General features: G+C 35.4%; 1 protein-coding gene across 7 annotated transcripts in view; it reads right to left on the bottom strand.

Moving 5' to 3' along the window:
- Positions 1 to 20,307, bottom strand: part of CNTN1 (contactin 1) — a 402,152-nt gene that overhangs the window by 85,838 nt on the left and 296,007 nt on the right. For all 7 annotated transcript variants that reach the window (XM_032173711.2, XM_032173712.2, XM_032173709.2 and 4 more), the window contains 2 exons: positions 13,712 to 13,870; positions 76 to 225 (listed from right to left, as the gene is read on the bottom strand). In XM_032173711.2, the coding sequence (XP_032029602.1) occupies positions 76 to 225; positions 13,712 to 13,870 (309 nt within the window). The remainder of the gene's footprint in view (positions 1 to 75; positions 226 to 13,711; positions 13,871 to 20,307) is intronic.

The following is a 20,307-nucleotide window of genomic DNA, read 5'->3' as shown; positions in this document are numbered from 1 at the left end:
CACATTCAACCATATATTAAAGTGGCACTATATTTACAAATCTTTTAAAATTTCAAGTTCCTTCTATATACATACCAGCACCATCTGTTTTAATTCTGTTAGATGGTATACTGGGCTCTCCTCTACCCAGCGTATTGGTTGCTACCACGCGGAATTCATACTCCATCCATGGGATTAAGTCCACTGCTCTTGCTGCCTCCATATTTCCTTCAATAATTGGGGGATCTAAATAAAATAAACAGTAAATAGAGAATATAGGTTAACTTATCACTTTTATAACTTCCATTTTTATTTTACTATTTCAGGGAGAATGGTATATATTACACTGAGCTGAAGTAAAAACTACAACTAGAAATGACAAAACTTTAAGTTCAAGGGAGTAAGAGAAGAGATTTAATAAATAATAAACTTACAAAGAGTGATATGCATATGAATCACCTATGTAAGTAAGTTTGAGGCAGGGAGTCTGCAATTCTGCATGTCTAACAAGCCTCCAGGCTTGCTGCTAGTCCATGAACTGCATCTTGAATAGCAAGGAGCTGTATTCTGAAGGTACAATCTAAAAAGATTTCCTGAGATAAAGGTACGATTAGAGCAGCAAAATTTTATGTATTGCCACTGATACAGTCTACGGCTAGCAAATGATTTATAACTAGGGTAGAAAAGGTTAATGTTTATATCCTTTTTACTTGGTCTTGTAGATTTATACTCAAATCATTTGGACCAGTGATAATAAATGTCATAATAATTTTATTAAGATTTGTTAAGTATCCCTCAGAATTCATGCTACTAGATACTAATATAGATGAGATGATAAATTATGGGTGGAATGTGATCTTAGCTTGCTTATTTAATTGAGATATAATAAAACATGCAACCAAGGCACATCTGTGCATTGTTATAAGCTTGCCTCAAATATTTCCACATGTGTTTTTAATAACTTATTCATATAAATACCTGTACCTGTAGGCTTGTCTATGACTCAATATCTTACCATGTACGGAAGTTTTCTCTGGCAATGTAGACCATGAATATGTAATTTTTAAAGATGACGTGTCCATCAACACAATAAACGCTAAGCACCCCAGCGTCCAGTTTCTACTTTTGGACAAATTCTCGCATGGCTCAGACTGTCTCATCTCACCCTGCCATAATTTTAACTCTGCTAGACACTACTTTTGCCATCTAATTTCTTATTTTGTTATGGATTTGTTCTGTAGATTTGACATATATTTTTGACTTTCTGATTAAAAGTTTCCCTTTACCTTCCCCTCTGTTTTGATTTATTAAGGATTTCTACCTCTTTATCTCCTATCTCTTTCACTCCTCCCTCACACCAAGTCAGAACCTGTTTGTTTTAATTAACATGCATAAGGACATTTTTCTAGGTAATTGAAAAAAGTAAAGTGAAGTTTAGGTTTGTGAAGGGCTGTTTACGGAGTGAAGTGATAACGCTGAGTAAGGTAGCCTTTTTGTTTGTTTGTTTGTTTTGAGACAGAGTCTCGCTCTGTCACCCAGGCTGGAGTGCAGTTGCGTGATCTCGGCTCACTGCAAGCTCTGCCTCCTGGGTTCACGCCATTCTCCTGTCTCAGCCTCCCGAGTAGCTGGGACTACAGGCGCCTGCCACCATGCCCGGCTAATGTTTGTATTTGTAGTAGAGACAGGGTTTCACCGTGTTAGCCAGGATGGTCTTGATCTCCTGACCTCGTGATCCGCCCGCCTCGGCCTCCCAAAGTGCTGGGATTACAGGCGTGAGCCACTACGCCCGGCCAAGGTAGCCCTTTTTTACTGGACACTTTTCATTGATTTTAACTCCTTATAGAAAACAGGCTGTATTGGGTTAAATGGTGCCTTTCTCCACCCAAAAAATGTCCATGTCCAAATTACCAGAACCTGTAAATGTCATCTTATATGAAAAAAAAAAAAGGCTTGGCAGATCCTCAAATTAAGGTCGTAAGTGTTAAGAATCTTAGGGTTGGCACTTTGGGAGGCTGAGGCGGGCGGATCACGAGGTCAGGAGATCGAGACCACGGTGAAACCCCGTCTCTACTAAAAATACAAAAAATTAGCCAGGCATGGTGGCGGGCGCCTGTAGTCCCAGCTACTCGGAGAGGCTGAGGCAGGAGAATGGCATGAACCCGGGAGGCGGAGCTTGCAGTGAGCTGAGATTGCGCCACTGCACTCCAGCCTGGGAGACAGAGTGAGACTCCGTCTCGGAAAAAAAAAAAAAAAAAAAAAAAAGAATCTTAGGGTAGGATTATCCTAAATTATCTAGGTGGACTCTAAATCCAAAGACAAATGTCCTTATAAAAGAAAGACACAGAGAAGAGTCACACCTAGAAGAGCAGAAGGCCATGAGACCACCAAGGTAGATATGAAAGTGATGTAGCCACAAGCCAAGGGACATGTGGAGCCACCAGAAGCTGAAAGAAGCAAGGAATGGAGACTTTGGAGAGGATGCAGCCCTGCCGCCACCTTGATTTTGGTCTCCAAACTGTGAGAGAGTAAATTTCTGTTGTTTTAGTCTAACAAGTTTATGTTAATTTGTTGGCAACCCTAGAAAACTAATACTGAACCTTAAAGGCAGAAGCTGATGGAGCTATTTGTGAGTTTATAATTATTGAGTTTGGCAGGGCTTGGGGGGTGTACAGTACAAAATTGTTTTAGGAGGCTTGAGGCGGTCTGACCTGCTTCCCTGCTTCCTAGTCTCAAAACTCCAGCACAATTTAAGGGTTTGAAGAATGGAAATGTTGGAAGCATTTTAAAGAATTAGGATATTGTGTTCTTATGGTAGTCAAGGCTACACTGGGGCTTTTCCAGGAAGCTGGGAGGTCAACAGGTAAGGGCAGGTATCTGCTAGGACAGACAAAGAAGAACCAGGTGGGTGTGTGGAGAAGCTGCAGTTGATTGACTGATTTTGAGTGCATGTAAAAAGTGTGAGGATCCAGTATGAAAATATCCCAAACAAATGGAAGACATTTTCATCAAGTAGAAGATCATAGTTGACCACCAAAAATACGTGAAGGAATGATGGTAGTAAGGCAAGAAAAGTCAACAGGAGTCATTTTATGCTAGATCTGGATTCCAGCTGAGGAGCCAAGGCTTTGATTTTAATGAGTGAGATGAAGAAAGGAAGAAAAAGCAACCAGACTCAGAGTCATGACCTCAAGCAGGTGGACCCTAGGAAGAAGCCCTTGGTCCAAAGATGCAAAAAACTCTCTCAAAGGAGGAAAACGAAGTGCAAGTTAAGGGGATGGAATTCCAGAATGGACATTCTGAATTATTAAGGAAGGAATTTGCTGTAAATATTTAAAAATAGTATTCCCACCAGGATTGCTAATAGCTTGACAACTCTTCTTTTTAGAACAAACCCAATTATTATTATTCTTGATAATTTATATTAACATCAGTACCTACAAGAATACAAATATCTAAAACAAACATGTTTTGGTAGATAGTTATAATATCCCCTCAATAAAACCATCTATGTAAGTAGTAGGAATAATTTAGCAAAAACATGATTAACATCTATCATTTTTAAAAGAGGTACCAAGAATTAAAAGTGTCTCTTCTCTCTAAGCTGCTTTCACTTCTGCAAATCTGGGTGGCACTTCTGACCCCAACCACATCAGAAATACATAATTTAAAACACATTCTGTCTGTTTTCCCAGCTCTTATCTTGAGCTAAGTAGCCCATATTATCACTACAAATGGAACTCCAAGACTGGCTAGGTCCACATCAGGCCCACACTCAATATATTTCTTCTGTCTCCCCCTTGTTTGTTCCTATCATTTGTGGCCATATATACATTTCTCCTATTTTTTATTCATGTTTTGAAACTCCTCAGGGCCTAGTAGGCCCAGCATGATGTTTTACAAATAGAAGTACTTAATACATTTTTGCTTAAAATATATATGTAATACAAATTCTAAAGTTTTTGTCTATTTGGGTAGACAATGTCTCAATGCAAGAAGCATAGTCTTGTCTATAGCAATCACTTTAGTGTCTTCTTCATCCTTGAATCAGGCAGGTAAGAGAAGGAGGGCACTCTTTTACCTTGCCCCACCACATAATATCCATCACTCCATGACTCTATATTGTCATGTATTCAGCCCATAAATTGTCCTGTCCTGTCTAAAGCAGATAGTACCACTCCATCTTCTTAAGGCCTCTTCTTTTCCCTTCAATTGTGAGTTGATTCTCATTTATCTCCTACTGCCGCTTTGTATGCTTTTTAAAAACATGGTTTTACTTTTAAAACACATTTTATATGTTTTATTGTGAGCCCTAAATGTCTTCATAAATGGACTTGTACCTAATGCAATCTTCTCTCCTATTCCTTAAGCCCTGGTAGGAACTATTGGATCCTTTTTTCTTCTCCTCTTTCTTCTTTTTTTACTGCTTCCAAAATCACCTATGCAGTTTGGGAGCAGAGGCCTGCTCCCTAAAGAAGTCAGCTTTGCCTTGGAAGCAGATTTATGCCTCAAGCCAAATGAAGAAGAGAAACAGGAACAGAGAGACTTTGTGTCCTTTTTCTTCAGCCAAGTTCCTTGCAACTTGTTTGTTATTCTTGGAGCCAGAAAGAGAGTAAAGTACTTTGCATAATGGAGGCAAATACTGGGGATGGATCAGGAGCAGACCTTGTTCTAGACCTGATTTTTAACCGGGTCAGTTCTGAGTCAGGCCATACAGTTAATCTCAGCAGTGAAAAATCAGATCTTAACGGTATAATGCCTGTTAGAGGCATCTCTCTTTAAAAAAAAAAAAAACAACTAAACTTTGTGTGTTAAATGGGTAGTTCTTTAAAAATTTGTTTTACTTTTAGTGTAAAATTTAAGTAAAGAGATATAAAGCAGGAGACCTTAGTTCTTACTTTAGTACTTAGGCCAAAGTACTCAGTTTAGCAACCAGCTATAAGCAATAATTCAAAGAACTATTTACAAATGCCTTGAGGCCCTAAGGCTTAGAATAAAAAGAAGTTTCTCACCATTCTTTAAGGAAAAGAGAATCAAGCCTCATGGGTATCATAAGACCAATAATTCATTGTGTTTTAGTTGCCTGGAAATCATGCTCGTGGTACCCTGCCTTTAGAGCACACTGATTAATTGTTTGAGCAGCTTTGGAAACAGCCAGAATGACTTCAGGACTAAAAAACAGATTGTGTCAAGAATAACTCCAGCCAATGTAAGCCCCTCCACTGTAGACTTTTACAAGTTACCTGAGTGAGTCCTGGTATTTCTTTAAGATCTGAACACAAGCAGAATCTTTGATGTCCCCCATTTCAATCTAAAACCCAAATATTTGAAAGTACGCAGAACAAACCTACTCATTCAGAGATTCTAAATAAAAATTCAGGTGTCTGTTTGAGACTGGAAATGAGCATTTAAAGGCTTCTCACTGGTTCTAACGCACCTACTTAGTCTTATGTTACAGGTCCTAGACCCAACCCATAGATCGCCTGGCAGGACTCTGGAAGAAGCCATAGGTTAGGCAAATTTCCATGAAGCAAAAGTAAAGCAAGCTGTGCTCTGGCATCTCAGAAGGTGTGAATCCTTGATCCTTCTCTAAGGGAAATACGAATGTAGCCTCATACAAATCTAGAAATTCATGTTTTAAATGAGAACTACAAAAACTGAAGAAACAGAAAGGCAAAAAAAAAAAAAGGATACTGTCCTACAATAAACCTAGAGAGTTTTCATTTTTAAAAAGATAATACTTATACTGGGTAAAGATATGGCAGAAGAGATACTCAAATACTGCTGATGGGAATAAAAACTGGTTCTACTTTACTGCAGAGCGATTATATAATATAGCTCATGGGTTTTGGCTGTTTATACTCAACAATTTAATTTACAAATATCTATTTTAGGGAAATAATCTAAAGTTTAGAGAAACATTTATGTGCAAAGATGTTAACTGCAGAAAAATTTTAATAATCAACTCAGTCTTACACAAGACAGAAATTTAAATATAAACATATTTTCTTCATGTTGGATAATCTATTCCAGGTTCTCTTAACTATTTCTGATAGCATGGTTACTGTGCCTCTTCATGTTCTGGCCAACATCCTCTTACACACACACACACCATCACTAACAATATTCTATAATTTGTCCTCTGAAAGCAGCAGCATAGAATCAAACACAATTTTCTAACAATGACCTGAGCATCTTGTAGAACTCCAGGAACAGCATCAAGCTGTCTGCTGTCCATCCGCTAAAAACAGTCCAAGAGAAGTAAAATTTACAATAGGTTGCCTTAAAAGTACATAGTCTATTTCTTCATCTCATTATTCTAAATTTAATTTTTGGAACACTGAAAGTTGGTATCTTTGAAACATATTTATTTCATATCTTAAGTATTTACCTTCATGAAGCTGAATTTAATCCTGTACCTTTGTTTCCTAGTGGTCACACCATAAATAAAAACCATATGATTTTTATTTCTGTATTTGTTGCAGAAAGTATTTTTCACTTCCACTTAGGACGCAGTCACAAGAGAACTTCACTAGTACACTAACAAAAAGAACACATAGATAATCTATAAACCATTATCTTTCAAAGCCCATTAGAGAGCTGAGTTTGTGAAGACACAATGGACTAAAATTCATCATTGGTAGAACAGCAATGAAAGAAGGATGTAGTCACAGATGTTAGCAAGAAGAAAACAGTTTAACTTCTAAGAGATATTTACAGACAAAGTATAGGCTGGTATGGCTGTTTAAAAACATGCGGAGATCAAAGAACAAGGAGACTCTATGGTAATTTGACAATTATTTTTCATAGGCCTTCATCATGTGTACTCAAGAAAGTTTTGGGGCAGAACAAAAGAGCCAAAAAAGACTTCCCTTTGGGGCACCGATACCGCAAACATGAGATAGTGGCAAGAGTGCTGAGAGAGATCTGCTTCCCCTGTGAGGGACAGGTGCTTTGCACCTGTTGAAATCTAAGGGAAGAGAAGGAGAACTGAGTAAAAAGCCCGAGCACTCTGGGCTTTAGACTGATTATCAGCAGCAGGTATCTGGGCAGAAGCAGGGGAGCTGAAAGAGTCCTCTGTGGGGTCCAACGTAGAAGAGTCTGCCGAAATCTGATAGCAGGACAGGAAAACCTCCAGACACTCAGATATGTAGGAAGGTCTGATCATACATTCAAATTACTTTAAGCCTGTGCTAAACTGAATCTAACAACAATGCTCAGATCATCTCAACTACAAATCTGATTGACTCAGTCCCTAAAGTAATGACATGCACTTTCCCAAACATCAATTAATATTTACTTCAGTAATCACTGTTCTTCTATACACAATGTTTGGAATTGAGCAAAAAGTTATCAGACACATGAGCAAACAAATATGACCCACTGTCAAGAAAGAAAAAAAAAATCAACAGAGCTAGACTTTAAGATGGTCTAGATGTTTAAATCATCTGATAGGGTTTTAGCATAACTATGTTAAGTATGTAAAAACGTCAAGTGGAAAACATGCACAACTTGTATAAACAAATAGGAAATTCCCATGGAATATTATGTGAGCAATATTAAAAGTGGCCAAATGCTAGAAATAAAAATTCCTGAACACAATAAAGCAGTAGGTCAAAAGTATTTTAATGGGATTATTCGCAGACCAAATCCAGCAAAATAAATTATCTATGTAAGCAAGAGAGAAAATTAGCCATTATCCATACAGAAGCACAGACACACAGATAAATAGACACACACACACACACACACACACACACACACAGTCCATTATCTGTGGAACAACATCAAACAATCTAACATACGCGTCAAGAGAAACCAAGAAGAGAGAGTAGAGCAGAGGAAATATGTGAAGAGGTAATGAATGGCTAAGAATTTTCCAAAGTTGAAGAAAATATCAACCCAAGAATACAAGAAGCCAAGCTCCATTAGAATAAATGCATTTTATCAAGCTGAAAAGCAATACAAAAAGAAATCTTGAAGCAGTCACATAAAAGCGACATATCAAGTACAGAGAATTATGATTAAAACAATAACTGACTTCTCACCCGAAACAATGGATACAAAAGACAACAGAACAATGTTTTTAAAGTGATCAAAATAAAATGAAGAACAATTTGGATTTTGTATGAAATAAAAATAACACTTAAAGATGAAATTAGACATTTTCTGATAGAAAAAATGTAAAAACCTTTGAGTCCAACAACCTGAACAATTAGAAATGCTATAAGTTTCTTAGTAGTGCAAATTATACCAAATAAACAAAACAGTTTTACAGAAAGGAATGAGGAACCCAGATATAATAAATATACTGGTAAATATAGAGGGATTTTGAGACACTTTTCAGCCAATAGAATAGAAAACAATCTTCTCAGCCTGAAAAAGGCATCTAAGATGACGTATTCAAAGCAGTGAAAAAGAAAAGAAAAACAAAAACTGTCAACCAAGAATATCATTCCAAGCAAATATATTTTAAAACCAAAGGCAAAATGCACTCCTTGATAAACAAAAACTGAGAGAAACTGTTACTTATCTTACAAAAAAAATTAAAGTTCTTCAAGTTGAAAGTAGTTGATCCCAAACAGCAATTTGAATAAACTACCCCAAAATAATGAGCATTGGTAAAGGTAATTTTGTAATTACAAAAGATGGTATAAATACTTATTTTTTCTTCTATCTTCTCTTATTTAAAAGCAATTGTAGAAAACTATATATGTATGTATATATATTCACACATATGTTGTGCATTTATATATGCATGTATATATATAATTATGTTATTGGATCTATAATGAAATGTAATATATTTGATACTAGCTGCACAAAGGGGACAGGTTAGGAGCAAAGTTGTGAAGAAATGACATCAGATGGTGATACATAGTTTGTATATTTGTCCACTCTAAATCTCATGTTGAAATTTGATCCCCAATGTTGGAGGTGGGGCCTAATAAGAGGAGTTTGGGTCATGGGGGTGGATTCCCAATGAATGATTTTGTGCCTTTCTTCCAATAATGAGTGAGTTCTTGCTTTATTAGTTCATGCAAGAACTGAAAAGAGCCTAGCACCTTGCTTCTCTCTTTGTTGCTCCCTCTCTCACCATGTGACAAGCCACTTTGCTTTCACCATGAATGAAAGCTTCCTGAAGCCCTCACAAGAAGCAGATGCTGGCACTATGATTCTTGTATAGCCTGCAGAACTGTGAGCCAAATAAATCTCTTTTCTTTCAAAATCACCTGGCCTCAGATATTTCTTTATAGCAATGCAAAATAGACTTAGACAGATGATAACTCAAATCAACATGAACAAGTGAGGAGGATTAGAAATAGTAAATATAAAGGATAATATAACAGACAAATTAACAAAGGATAATATAAACAAACATATATTGGTGTAATAGGCAAACAATTATAGAAAGTGATAATATAAGATTATTGGGTTTGTGACATATATAGATGTAATATATATATTTGTATATATTTCACTGAGTATGAAAGTGTTTCCCCTAGATAGCTTTATTTCATCTTCCTCTTTTGTGCGTAATATATTTAATCCTCTTTTGTCTGTGAGTAATATATTTAATAATATATTACTAAATATTAATAGCATATATCATATGCTATTATAGCAATATATAACTATATTACTATATATGGCATATAGCATATAATAAAATATGCTATAATATAATAGCATATATAACAAAATGTTAATATACAGTACTATAGTTATATATTACTATAATACTATATATGCTATTAATATATAGCAATATATAGTATATATAGTACTGTAATAGCACAAAAGAGGAAGAAGGAAACAGAACTATCCAGTAGAAACACTTTCATATTCACTGAAATTTAAGTTAATAAAATTATAAAACCTGATAAATTCAAATGTATCTGGTAAGCCCTAGAGTATTCATTAAGTATGTATGTGTTTGAATATACACATGTATAGTGAATATAAACTTCCCTTCAGAGCACGATTATACATACATACACACACACACACACACACACACAGTGAATATCATCAAAGGAATTAAAATGTTACACTAGAAAATGCTCACTTCTTCCAAAAGAAAGCAGTGAACAAGGAAAAGAGGAACAAAAACAGTAAAATATTTAGAAAGCAAAAATACAATGCAGCTACAATCCAACTGTATCAATAATAACATTAAATGTTAATGGATTAAATCAATCAAAAGGCAGAGACTATAAACTGGATGAAAAATCCAACTATATGTGGCCAACAGAAAACATACTTTAGATTCAAAGACCCAAATTCAATGAAAGTAGAAGAATTGGAAAAGATATATAATGGAAATAGGAACTTTCAGAAAGCAGCAGTGGCTATTACTGATATCAGAAGTACCCTATTTACTTATTTATTTATTTTATTATACTTTAAGTTCTAGGGTACATGTGCACAACGTACAGGTTTGTTACATATGTATACATGTGCCATGTTGGTTTGCTGCACCCATTAACTCGTCATTTACATTAGGCATATCTCCTAATGCTATCCTTCCCCCTCCCCCCACCCCAAGACAGGCCCAAGTGTGTGATGTTCCCCACCCTGTGTCCAAGTGTTCTCATTATTCATTTCTCACCTGTGAGTGAGAACATGAGAAGTACCCTATTTAAAACACATCTCCTACCTCCCCATTCCTCTTTTCTGTTGTTTCTCTCTAGCATTCATCACCATATGACTTACTATATATTTTAATTCTGTATTGGCATCTCTTCTACTATAATATAAGCTCCTTGAAAACAGGTTTTGTTGTTGTTATTTTGTTCACTGCTGCTCAGCTATACATACTGCATCTAGAACAGGTTCTGGCACACAGTGGGGACTCAATAAACATGTTTAATGAATGAGCACTGTGGGCCCTGATCTAGGTGCTAGAGATAGAACAGTGAATAAAACAGTTTTTACCTTCATGGAACTTACTTTCTAGTGGATATTTTAAAATAAGAAGCATATTTAAATTGAGCTACATAGTAAGCATACATAAATAATGAAAATGATTGCAATTAGTATTTCTTTTTTCAGGACCAAACCAAATTTAAACCACTTATTTATTTTAATGTGGCTAGATTTCTAATAGTTTCATTATTATCATACTTTTCCATTCTCTTCAGAAAAGTAGAAACTGCCTATGCTTTTTTTTTTTTAATTTCATTATTATACTTTAGGTTTTAGGGTACATATGCACAATGTGCAGGTTTGTTACAGATGTATCCATGTGCCATGTTGTTTTGCTGTACCCATTAACTCGTCATTTAGCATTAGGTATATCTCCTAATGCTGTCCCTCCCCCCTCCCCCCACCCCACAACAGTCCCCGGAGTGTGATGTTCCCCTTCCTGTGTCCATGAGTTCTCATTGTTCAATTCCCACCTATGAGTGAGAACATGTGGTGTTTGGTTTTTTGTCCTTGTGATAGTTTACTGAGAATGATGTTTTTCAGTTTCATCCATGTTCCTACAAAGGACATGAACTCATCATTTTTTATGGCTGCATAGTATTCCATGGTGTATATGTGCCACATTTTCTCAATCCAGTCTATCGTTGTTGGACATTTGGGTTGGTTCCAAGTCTTTGCTATTGTGAATAGTGCCTCAGTAAACATACGTGTGCATGTGTCTTTATAGCAGCATGATTTATAGTCCCTTGAATATATACCCAGTAATGGGATGGGTGGGTCAAATGGTATTTCTAGTTCTAGATCCCTGAGGAGTCGCCACACTGACTTCCACAATGGTTGAACTAGTTTACAGTCCCACCAACAGTGTAAAAGTATTCCTATTTCTCCACATCCTCTCCAGCACCTGTTGTTTCCTGACTTTTTAATGATGGCCATTCTAACTGGTGTGAGATGGTATCTCATTGTGGTTTTGATTTGCATTTCTCTGATGGCCAGTGATGATGAGCATTTTTTCATGTGTTTTTTGGCTGCATAAATGTCTTCTTTTGAGAAGTGTCTGTTCATGTCCTTCGCCCACTTTTTGATGGGGTTGTTTGTTTTTTTCTTGTAAATTTGTTTGAGTTCATTGTAGATTCTGGATATTAGCCCTTTGTCAGATGAGTAGGTTGCAAAAATTTTCTCCCATTCTGTAGGTTGCCTGTTCACTCTGATGGTAGTTTCTTTTGCTGTGCAGAAGCTCTTTAGTTTAATTAGATCCCATTTGTCAATTTTGGCTTTTGTTGCCATTGCTTTTGGTGTTTTAGACATGAAGTCCTTGCCCACGCCTATGTCCTGAATGGTATTGCCTAGGTTTTCTTCTAGGGTTTTTATGGTTTTAGGTCCACCATGTAAGTCTTTAATCCATCTTGAATTAATTTTTGTATAAGGTGTAAGGAAGGGATCCAGTTTCAGCTTTCTACATATGGCTAGCCAGTTTTCCCAGCACCATTTATTAAATAGGGAATCCTTTCCCCATTGCTTGTTTTTGTCAGGTTTGTCAAGGATCAGATAGAAACTGCCCATGCTTTAGGTTTATAAAGTATCTAAAAGGTTTTTAAAATTATTTTTCAGATGGTCTGATTTTGTCAAGAATATTTACAGATAATTCTTAAAACAATAAGCATAATGTAATGGAAATATTTCACCTGTTTCTAATTTATTGCAACTTTATACACTTAGGTGGGGCATCATCTGATATTAAAATATATCCTAAATCCTTGCAACAGACCTCAAGTTTATATTTGATTTATTTCCCTGGAGGGAGAGAAATATCAAATAGAAGTAAATTTAAATTAAAACATCTTAGTGAGCAATACAAATATTGGCATTTGGGAAATGGGATTTCCATTATGTGAAGATAAATCTCAAATGAAAGCAGATTTGGGAGATTAATTTTTTTTTTTTTTAGTTTTTAAAAAGGAGGAACATTTTATTCACACATTCGTGTCTCTTTTCACCTCTTGTGACAAATGGGAAAATATTTCTATGTCTCCTCTTTTCCCTCTTAAAGAATTCTGGCAATGACAAGTTTGTTTAAAAATATTATCAAAAGTTACAAAGATAAACAGGTTATTTTATCAAAAAGATCTTCAATCTTCCGTTTTACAGGAGAAAATATATGTATTGATGTGTGATATTGTAGGCTAGTCATGACAAATGGCAAAGTTGTAGACAAAGGAAAGTACCCACTTAACTAATTTTTCCCAATCAACTTTAGAAAATCTTAATATAAGAAAAGAAAAAGGTTGAAAGATCCAAAATGTCTTTAAAAATCTGTTTTGAGGAAATTCAAACCAGGTGAGATCATTCACATAAAGGGTTATAGTAGTAAGATTTGGATGCTTAATTTAAGATTTATGATCAATGTGGCTTTTTAGAAATTCAGAACTATGGTACATACATACCCAAATAAAAAGGGTCATAAATAATATGCTATAAATGCTATTTGCTCAAAAATAGACTTCCCAATAATTTGGGGGCAGTAAATCTCACACAAAACTCAAGTAAGAAACCCAGGAGGCCTCATTTTGCTTTCCATTATATATTGATTTAGAAATGATACTTCTTTTTCTATAGCTTTAACACATTTAAATGTGTAAGTTCCATGTAATTTTCTTCACTACCAAAATATTAGAATACATTTTGAAAAATTTAAGAAAGCCTTTCAAGGTAGATAATGACATTTTTAAAACCTCCAAATTTTTGTTTTTGAGAAAAGGATTCACTTTGAAAACATGCATGGATTAATCAGACAAGTAAAACTCACCTGTCTTTGCATCTTTCCAGTCATCTGAAAGAATAGTCTTGGTCTGGATAGTGTATTTAGAGATAGGACTATGATTGTCTGAACCACGGCTCCAAGTAAGTGCCACAGAAGTGGCTCTAATGTCTTCTATTCTCAGACCACCTGGAGGGCCTGGAGGGCCTGAAATGAAAATTTGGGTAATGAATCAGTGAATTCCAACTAGTGAGTCAAACACACATTAGAATACAAAAATGTCTTCTAACAATTAATCTAAAGAACATTTGTACAATATAATCAGTGTGTCTGCATTTCTTTTAAATATAGATTATAAGAAGTGATATCATTTGTAGTTTTCACTGAATGATTTCATGTGTCTCTTTTTAAGGAAGGAGATAAATGCTATCATTTAAAAATGACATTGTTATGCAGATATGATAGTCTCTGACTCATTATATGCAATTGGCACCAAGGGGACCTAACACAGATTGTAGCATAGTATGATTTAATGAATTCTTGCTGAATGCATGAATCAGAGATGGTAGCACAATTCAGTTTAGAATGGGAACATTTGGTCTATTGTCATTCTGCCTCCCCAGAACTGAACACATCCTCTTTATTCTTTGTGGGGTTTTTTTTTTTTTTTTAAATTAGGGTCTCACTCTGCCACCCAGGCTGGAGTGCAGTGGGGATGATCATGGCTCACTGCAGCCTCCGCCTGCCTCCCCAGCTCAAGGGATCTTCCAAGCTCAGCCACCCAAGTAGCTGGGACCACAAGCATTCCACAACACCCAACTAATTTCTATGTGCATGTGTGTACTGTTTTTGCAGAGTCTGGGTTTCACCATGTTGTCCAGGCTGGTCTCCAAGTTCTGGGCTCAAGTGATCCTCATGCCTAGGCCTTCCAAAGTGTTGGGACTACAGGTGTGAACCACCGCACTGGCCCATATACTTTCTTATAACTCTAAATGTTATAGGTAATTCATTTAACTTGAAGTGGAGATTTCTGGGAATCATTTCATGTATCATTTTGCGTAATACATTTCATGTTAGTTATAGTCATAATAAGTAATATTAAAAATGTTTCTACTTATATAATATATAGAAAATAATTGTCAATTCAGAGATATACCAGGAATGCTCTTAAAACCTCAAATTATATTGAAGAGTCTTAGAAGAGTTGTTCTTGCTAAACAAAAAAACAATGTTAAAAATAGGTTTTCATAGTAAACCTATTACAGTATTGGTAACTGAGTACCAATACTATTCCTTTATCCTCTCAACAGTGCACTGTGCCGGGAAATAGAAATTAAAAGATAAATGAGACACAACTTTTTGGGCTTTGAAGAGCTTTTTGTCTTCAAATAAGACAAATGAAAATAAGAAAAAAATGCCCTTTAAGAGGTGAAGTGGGATCTATCACTTAAAAAGCTGAAGAAGCCTCTCAGTTAATAGACAGCTCCTAGTATAGACATTTCAAAATGTTTATAACTAAACATGCATATCACCTGTTCTATTTGCACCAGAAAGGAGTCCACCCCCAACTGATTTAGGCATATTTAATATAATAATTAATCAACAATTTTTATTAAGTAGCACCATCATTTTTCATAATTAATGTAATACTAAAGAGGACATTTGTCTTTATCTTTCAGCTGAAATATATACCTTTATATTTATATATCAGTTGGGTTGCTTAGCTTAGATGGCCTTTTTCTTTATAAGAACATTGGTATTTGCAGAGGTATGGCCAACACCCCAAACCTTCACCCATTTCCTTAGAAAGAAAGTCCCAAGGAAGAAAGTGTGTGCAGACCAACAAAAACACATCACCACTAATGTTAAAATAACACAAGACACATACCCTATCCATGACAGTAAATTTTATTATTTGGAAATATATCACATATAAATATAAGAAGAGCAAATGAACTTTTATAAATTTATAACCTATAATAGTATACTTAGACTTCTTAATGTTAATTGAAAGTAGACACATAACAGAACACATTTGATATTCAGAGAGAATACATTGCATTTTTCATATGTAAGAAAACACATTGAAATACAGTGTACATTCTTGATCAGAATCAAGAGTTCATTACTTCACATAATGCAGCATCCTAAGTCAATTACTAAGTAGAATATTTTAGAGTGTTAAAATAAAAAATTAGAGGTGAATAATAAAAGAATTTTTCAAACAAAGACAAAGCCCTGTAATGCATGCATTCAGATACTTTTTCTGAGCATAGGGGTATGGCATTCAGAAAATGTTAAAGGGAATGTAAGACAAAATTATCATAGGTTAGTCATTAACCATTGAAGTGTAAATCATTTCCCTGCTGTTATTCTCTGATGTTCTTGAGGTGTCAAATGAATAATATTTCATAAAGGTCAGAGTAAAGCTGCATATTATTAGTGTATTTGTCGAGACATTATATGCATAATAATTCAGTCATCCACTCATTTAAGGGTAATATTGTTGGGCAAAACACTATAATTATACTTGTCCATTGTTTTCTCGGATATATGTCTGGCCTATGGTAGGTTCTTCATAAATATTTGGTGTATAGATAAATAAATTTATTATAATTAATGTTCAGGCAGTTCTGTAAACATAACTGTCATCCACAATACAGTCTTCATTTTTCCAATTGTCTTGAAATACTACCTCATCATGAAGAGGTGGAATTGAGAAGACAAACAGAAAGGAGTGGGTTGGTATCTTCAAAACCCTGGTGTGGGAATCTTACTCGGTAATGGTTCCACTGATATGAAGTAGATTTTTCCATCTAGTAATTGCCTACAAATATCTCCCCAAAAATGCCTGAGAAAAAATAATACTATTAAAGTCATAATTGTATTAAAAAACAGGGACTTGAGAATTAAGATAGACTCAGCTTTCAATTCTGTGCCCTGATTTATCTTGGGCAAGTTTCTTAAAATCATTAAGCTCCTGTTTACTCATCTGTAAAATAACAGTAATAAAAAAAATATAAGATTGTTTTAGGCCAGGTGTGGTAACTCACGCCTATAATCCCAGCACTTTGGATGCCAAGGCAGGTGGATTACCTGAGGTCAGGAGTTCAAGACCAGCCTGGCCAACATAGCGAAAACACGATCTCTACTAAAAATACAAAAATCAGCTGGCATGGCAGTACACACCTATAATCCCAGCTACCTAGGAGGCTGAGGCAGGAGAATTGCTTGAACCTGGGAGGCAGAGGTTGCAGTGAGCCAAGATTGCGCCACTGCACTCCAGCCTGGGTGACTGAGTGAGACTCCATTTCAAAACAAAACAAACAAACAAAAAAAACAGATGATTGTTAGGACTGAAATAATGTCCTTAAAGAATGTAGTTCTCAGCCTGGTACATAGAAAACCATCAGGAAACCTTATCTATTAACAATATTATTATTGTCATTACTTCTTTAAAAGATTTCTGAGCATCTTAGCTGCCTGGCAGGAGTTATTAATTAGTACTTTGTCAGTCATTGTCAACGATCTGTTTACAGAGTATTCATCTACCACTTATTACTTAAAAGAAAGCAGGGACAGTAAACCAAAAATAAAATTCTAAGCCCCCCAACCATTTGAAAGGAACCCTTCTCTTGGCAAGGGCATTCCAAAAGTAACCTGAAAAACTAGTTCAGGAAGTGATGGGAAGGGGCAGCCAGACATGCCTCATTATACCCTCCTCCCTTTGGGAATTATTGATAGAACAGACTTCTTAAGTCTGATAAGAAGCATTTACAATCTATTTTCTGAAGGTTGCTACCTGAAGGCTTCATCTGCAGGAGAAAACCTTGATCCCCACAAGTCTGTATGGTAATACAGACATTTTTTTCTATTGGTAAGAACTCTTTCAACCAATTGCCAATCAGAAAATCCTTAAATCTACCTATGATCTGGGAGCCCCCCATTTTGAGTTGTCCCGCTTTTCCAGATGCAACCAGTGTACATCTTACATGTGTTGATTGATATCTCATGTCCCCCTAAAATACATAAAACCAAGCTGTATCCCAGCAACCTTGCAAACAGGTCGTCAGGACCACCTGAGGCTGTGTCACAGGTGCATTCATAACGTTGGCAAAATAAACTTTCTTGAGACTTGTCTCAGATACTCTGGTTTATAGGACAACATAGAAAGTAAAATGTTTTCCAGTAATTTTGATGTAGGTGAGGAAAATTTGGGAATGTGAAGATACTCTGTGTATTAAGGAATCGATTTGTGGCAAAAAAAATAGAGCACGGAGACAAACGTGGACAGTCTGACTTCAAGCCAGGCCCAGCCCTGCAGTGTCTTTCAGCAGGAAGGTTTTCGAGCAGTGTAGGCCGATGTTACTTGCTTATTTTTTTGTTTAGAATGGACAGAGAAGTGTTGAGGTAGAAAATAAAATGACAAAGCTACTTTGTTCTCAGCATGAAGGAAGGCATTTAGGAACTGACCACTCTTCTGATTCTTTTGTCAATGAAAAAAACCCAACCATATGTAATTCTAACCCTGAGTTTCTTTCTTTCTTTTTTTTTTTTTTTTCCTTTTTTTAGTTTCCATTACCATGTGCTCTCAATAAATCCTTAAGGAAACCAGGGAAAATGTAAGCAAATGGCCTGATGCATGCAGCTTATTTCACTATTACTTTACTGATATCTCCTTCCAGTTTCTTAGGCTGTTCTCAGCCAGATAGCTAACGATTCTAAGAACTATTTACCCTAAAGTTAACATAAAAGAGAGAAATTGGTCAATTGAAAAAGATTGTTGGAATCTGACCTGATTTTAAATGCCTAGATACATTAGATGACAAATTAGTCTTCTATTTTTTTTCTTTCTTTGGTTGTAATTATTAAAGATCTGAAGTTGGGGGAAAAAGAACTGAAATGTATTTCTGACTATACCTGGCCAAGTCTTTTTATCCATTTTTCTCACTAACATTAATATCGGGGAGTTAGAAAGAGGTGAAAGGAGAAAAAGAACAATATGGAGGAGGGAATAAAAAGGTATTTAAAGCATGCTTTTTGTTTTATGCTTTATGCTTTTTATGCAGTTTTATCTTCACTCCTCTCTTGTCACCACCTCCCCCTACCCCATGCTCTCGAGTTTTTGAAATACATTTTATTATGCTCATATATTATATCCCTACTATTTCTGCTGTTTCTGTTTCCTGATTCTTCCAAATGCTGACAGGATGTCATCAAGAGTGGACACCACTAATTGTGCTCAGCCTATCCAGCTGATTGAATTCCTCTTTCATTGCAGTTGGCAGGACAAACTTCAGTGTTGATTTTTTTGATTCTTATTTTCCTGTTCAAAATCATAGTGTTCAAATCGCTACCCTTCTTTGGTCTACCTTTCTGTACTTCAGATGGGGGCTGCCTCTGTGGGACTATTCTTTCGTTCCTATTTGCATGACCCCCTCTCTTACTATTCTTGTTTTGCACCCATTATATTCTTTCACTCTCACTTTAAAAATCCATCTTAGAGAATGTTGACTGAGAATGTTCCATAAAATTTCACCTATGGGGCATACAAAAATAATGATCTATCAAAGTCCTTGTTAGTGTTATGTTTCTTACCTTGGGGGTTCTTCAAATCTGGCTAAAAACAAGTCTACGAACAGCTATTGAGACTTGTTTCTGTCACTTTTTTACCTAGTAAAGGACTGGGGAGATAGCCTAAATGATCTCCTGTCATTCATGGTTCATTGCAGAGTCTCATTTGCCACACCCCTACTCTCTTTCTCTAAATTTATGTTTTCAACATTGTTACGATTAAATCATGCACTACAAACAAGTAATAGAAACATTTCAATATTTAAGGTAGATCACATACATTTAAGAGTCCACTAAAACCAATACATATATAATATATATAATATTATATTTATATATAATATATATTATATATTATATATATTTATATAATATAAAATGGATTCTTTATATATAAATATATATATCATATATATTTATATATATATTTTATATATATATATATATAAAGAATCCATTTTATAAAAGGACACCGAAGTCTATAAGGGCTGTTGTCAGAGATACATAGCTGATCAGTGAAAGAGTATAGAGATGGGATCAAAGACAGTGTTTTCTGGTATAACACGCTCGAAATGAGAAAACATCCATTTTCAAATTTAGATTATACAGCTTAAATGTGCCTGTCTGCAAAAGACTTCCAAGTAATTACCTGGATGACAACAAGTCTATACTATTGTTCTCTTTGGACTTGAACTGCTAACAATATAAAATTAACATAGTATAAAATTATTAGTGATTCAAAAAGGGGAAATTTATATTGTATGTTTTAATAAAAATTATGCGTTTTTCTGGGTACTTATATCGAAGTCACTACCAAATCTTTTATAATTCTTACCAATAACCCTATGATGTAAGTGCTATTATTTTTCCTATTTTACAGGTGAGGAAACAGACAGGAATAGGTTAAATAAAATGGCCATGTTCACCCAGCAAGTAAATGTCAAAGTTAGAATCTGAACCTAATCGATTTGCCATGAGACCAAATTTTCAACAACTATCCTAAAAACAATATTTTTAAAACAGCATTGTCAGTATCACATTCAAAAATGTTATTAGGTTTCCGTTGCTGA

Source organism: Hylobates moloch, unplaced genomic scaffold (assembly GCF_009828535.3).
Source record: "Hylobates moloch isolate HMO894 unplaced genomic scaffold, HMol_V3 SCAFFOLD_13, whole genome shotgun sequence".
Classification (NCBI taxonomy): domain Eukaryota; kingdom Metazoa; phylum Chordata; class Mammalia; order Primates; family Hylobatidae; genus Hylobates; species Hylobates moloch.
This window is presented reverse-complemented; position numbering and strand designations above follow the sequence as displayed.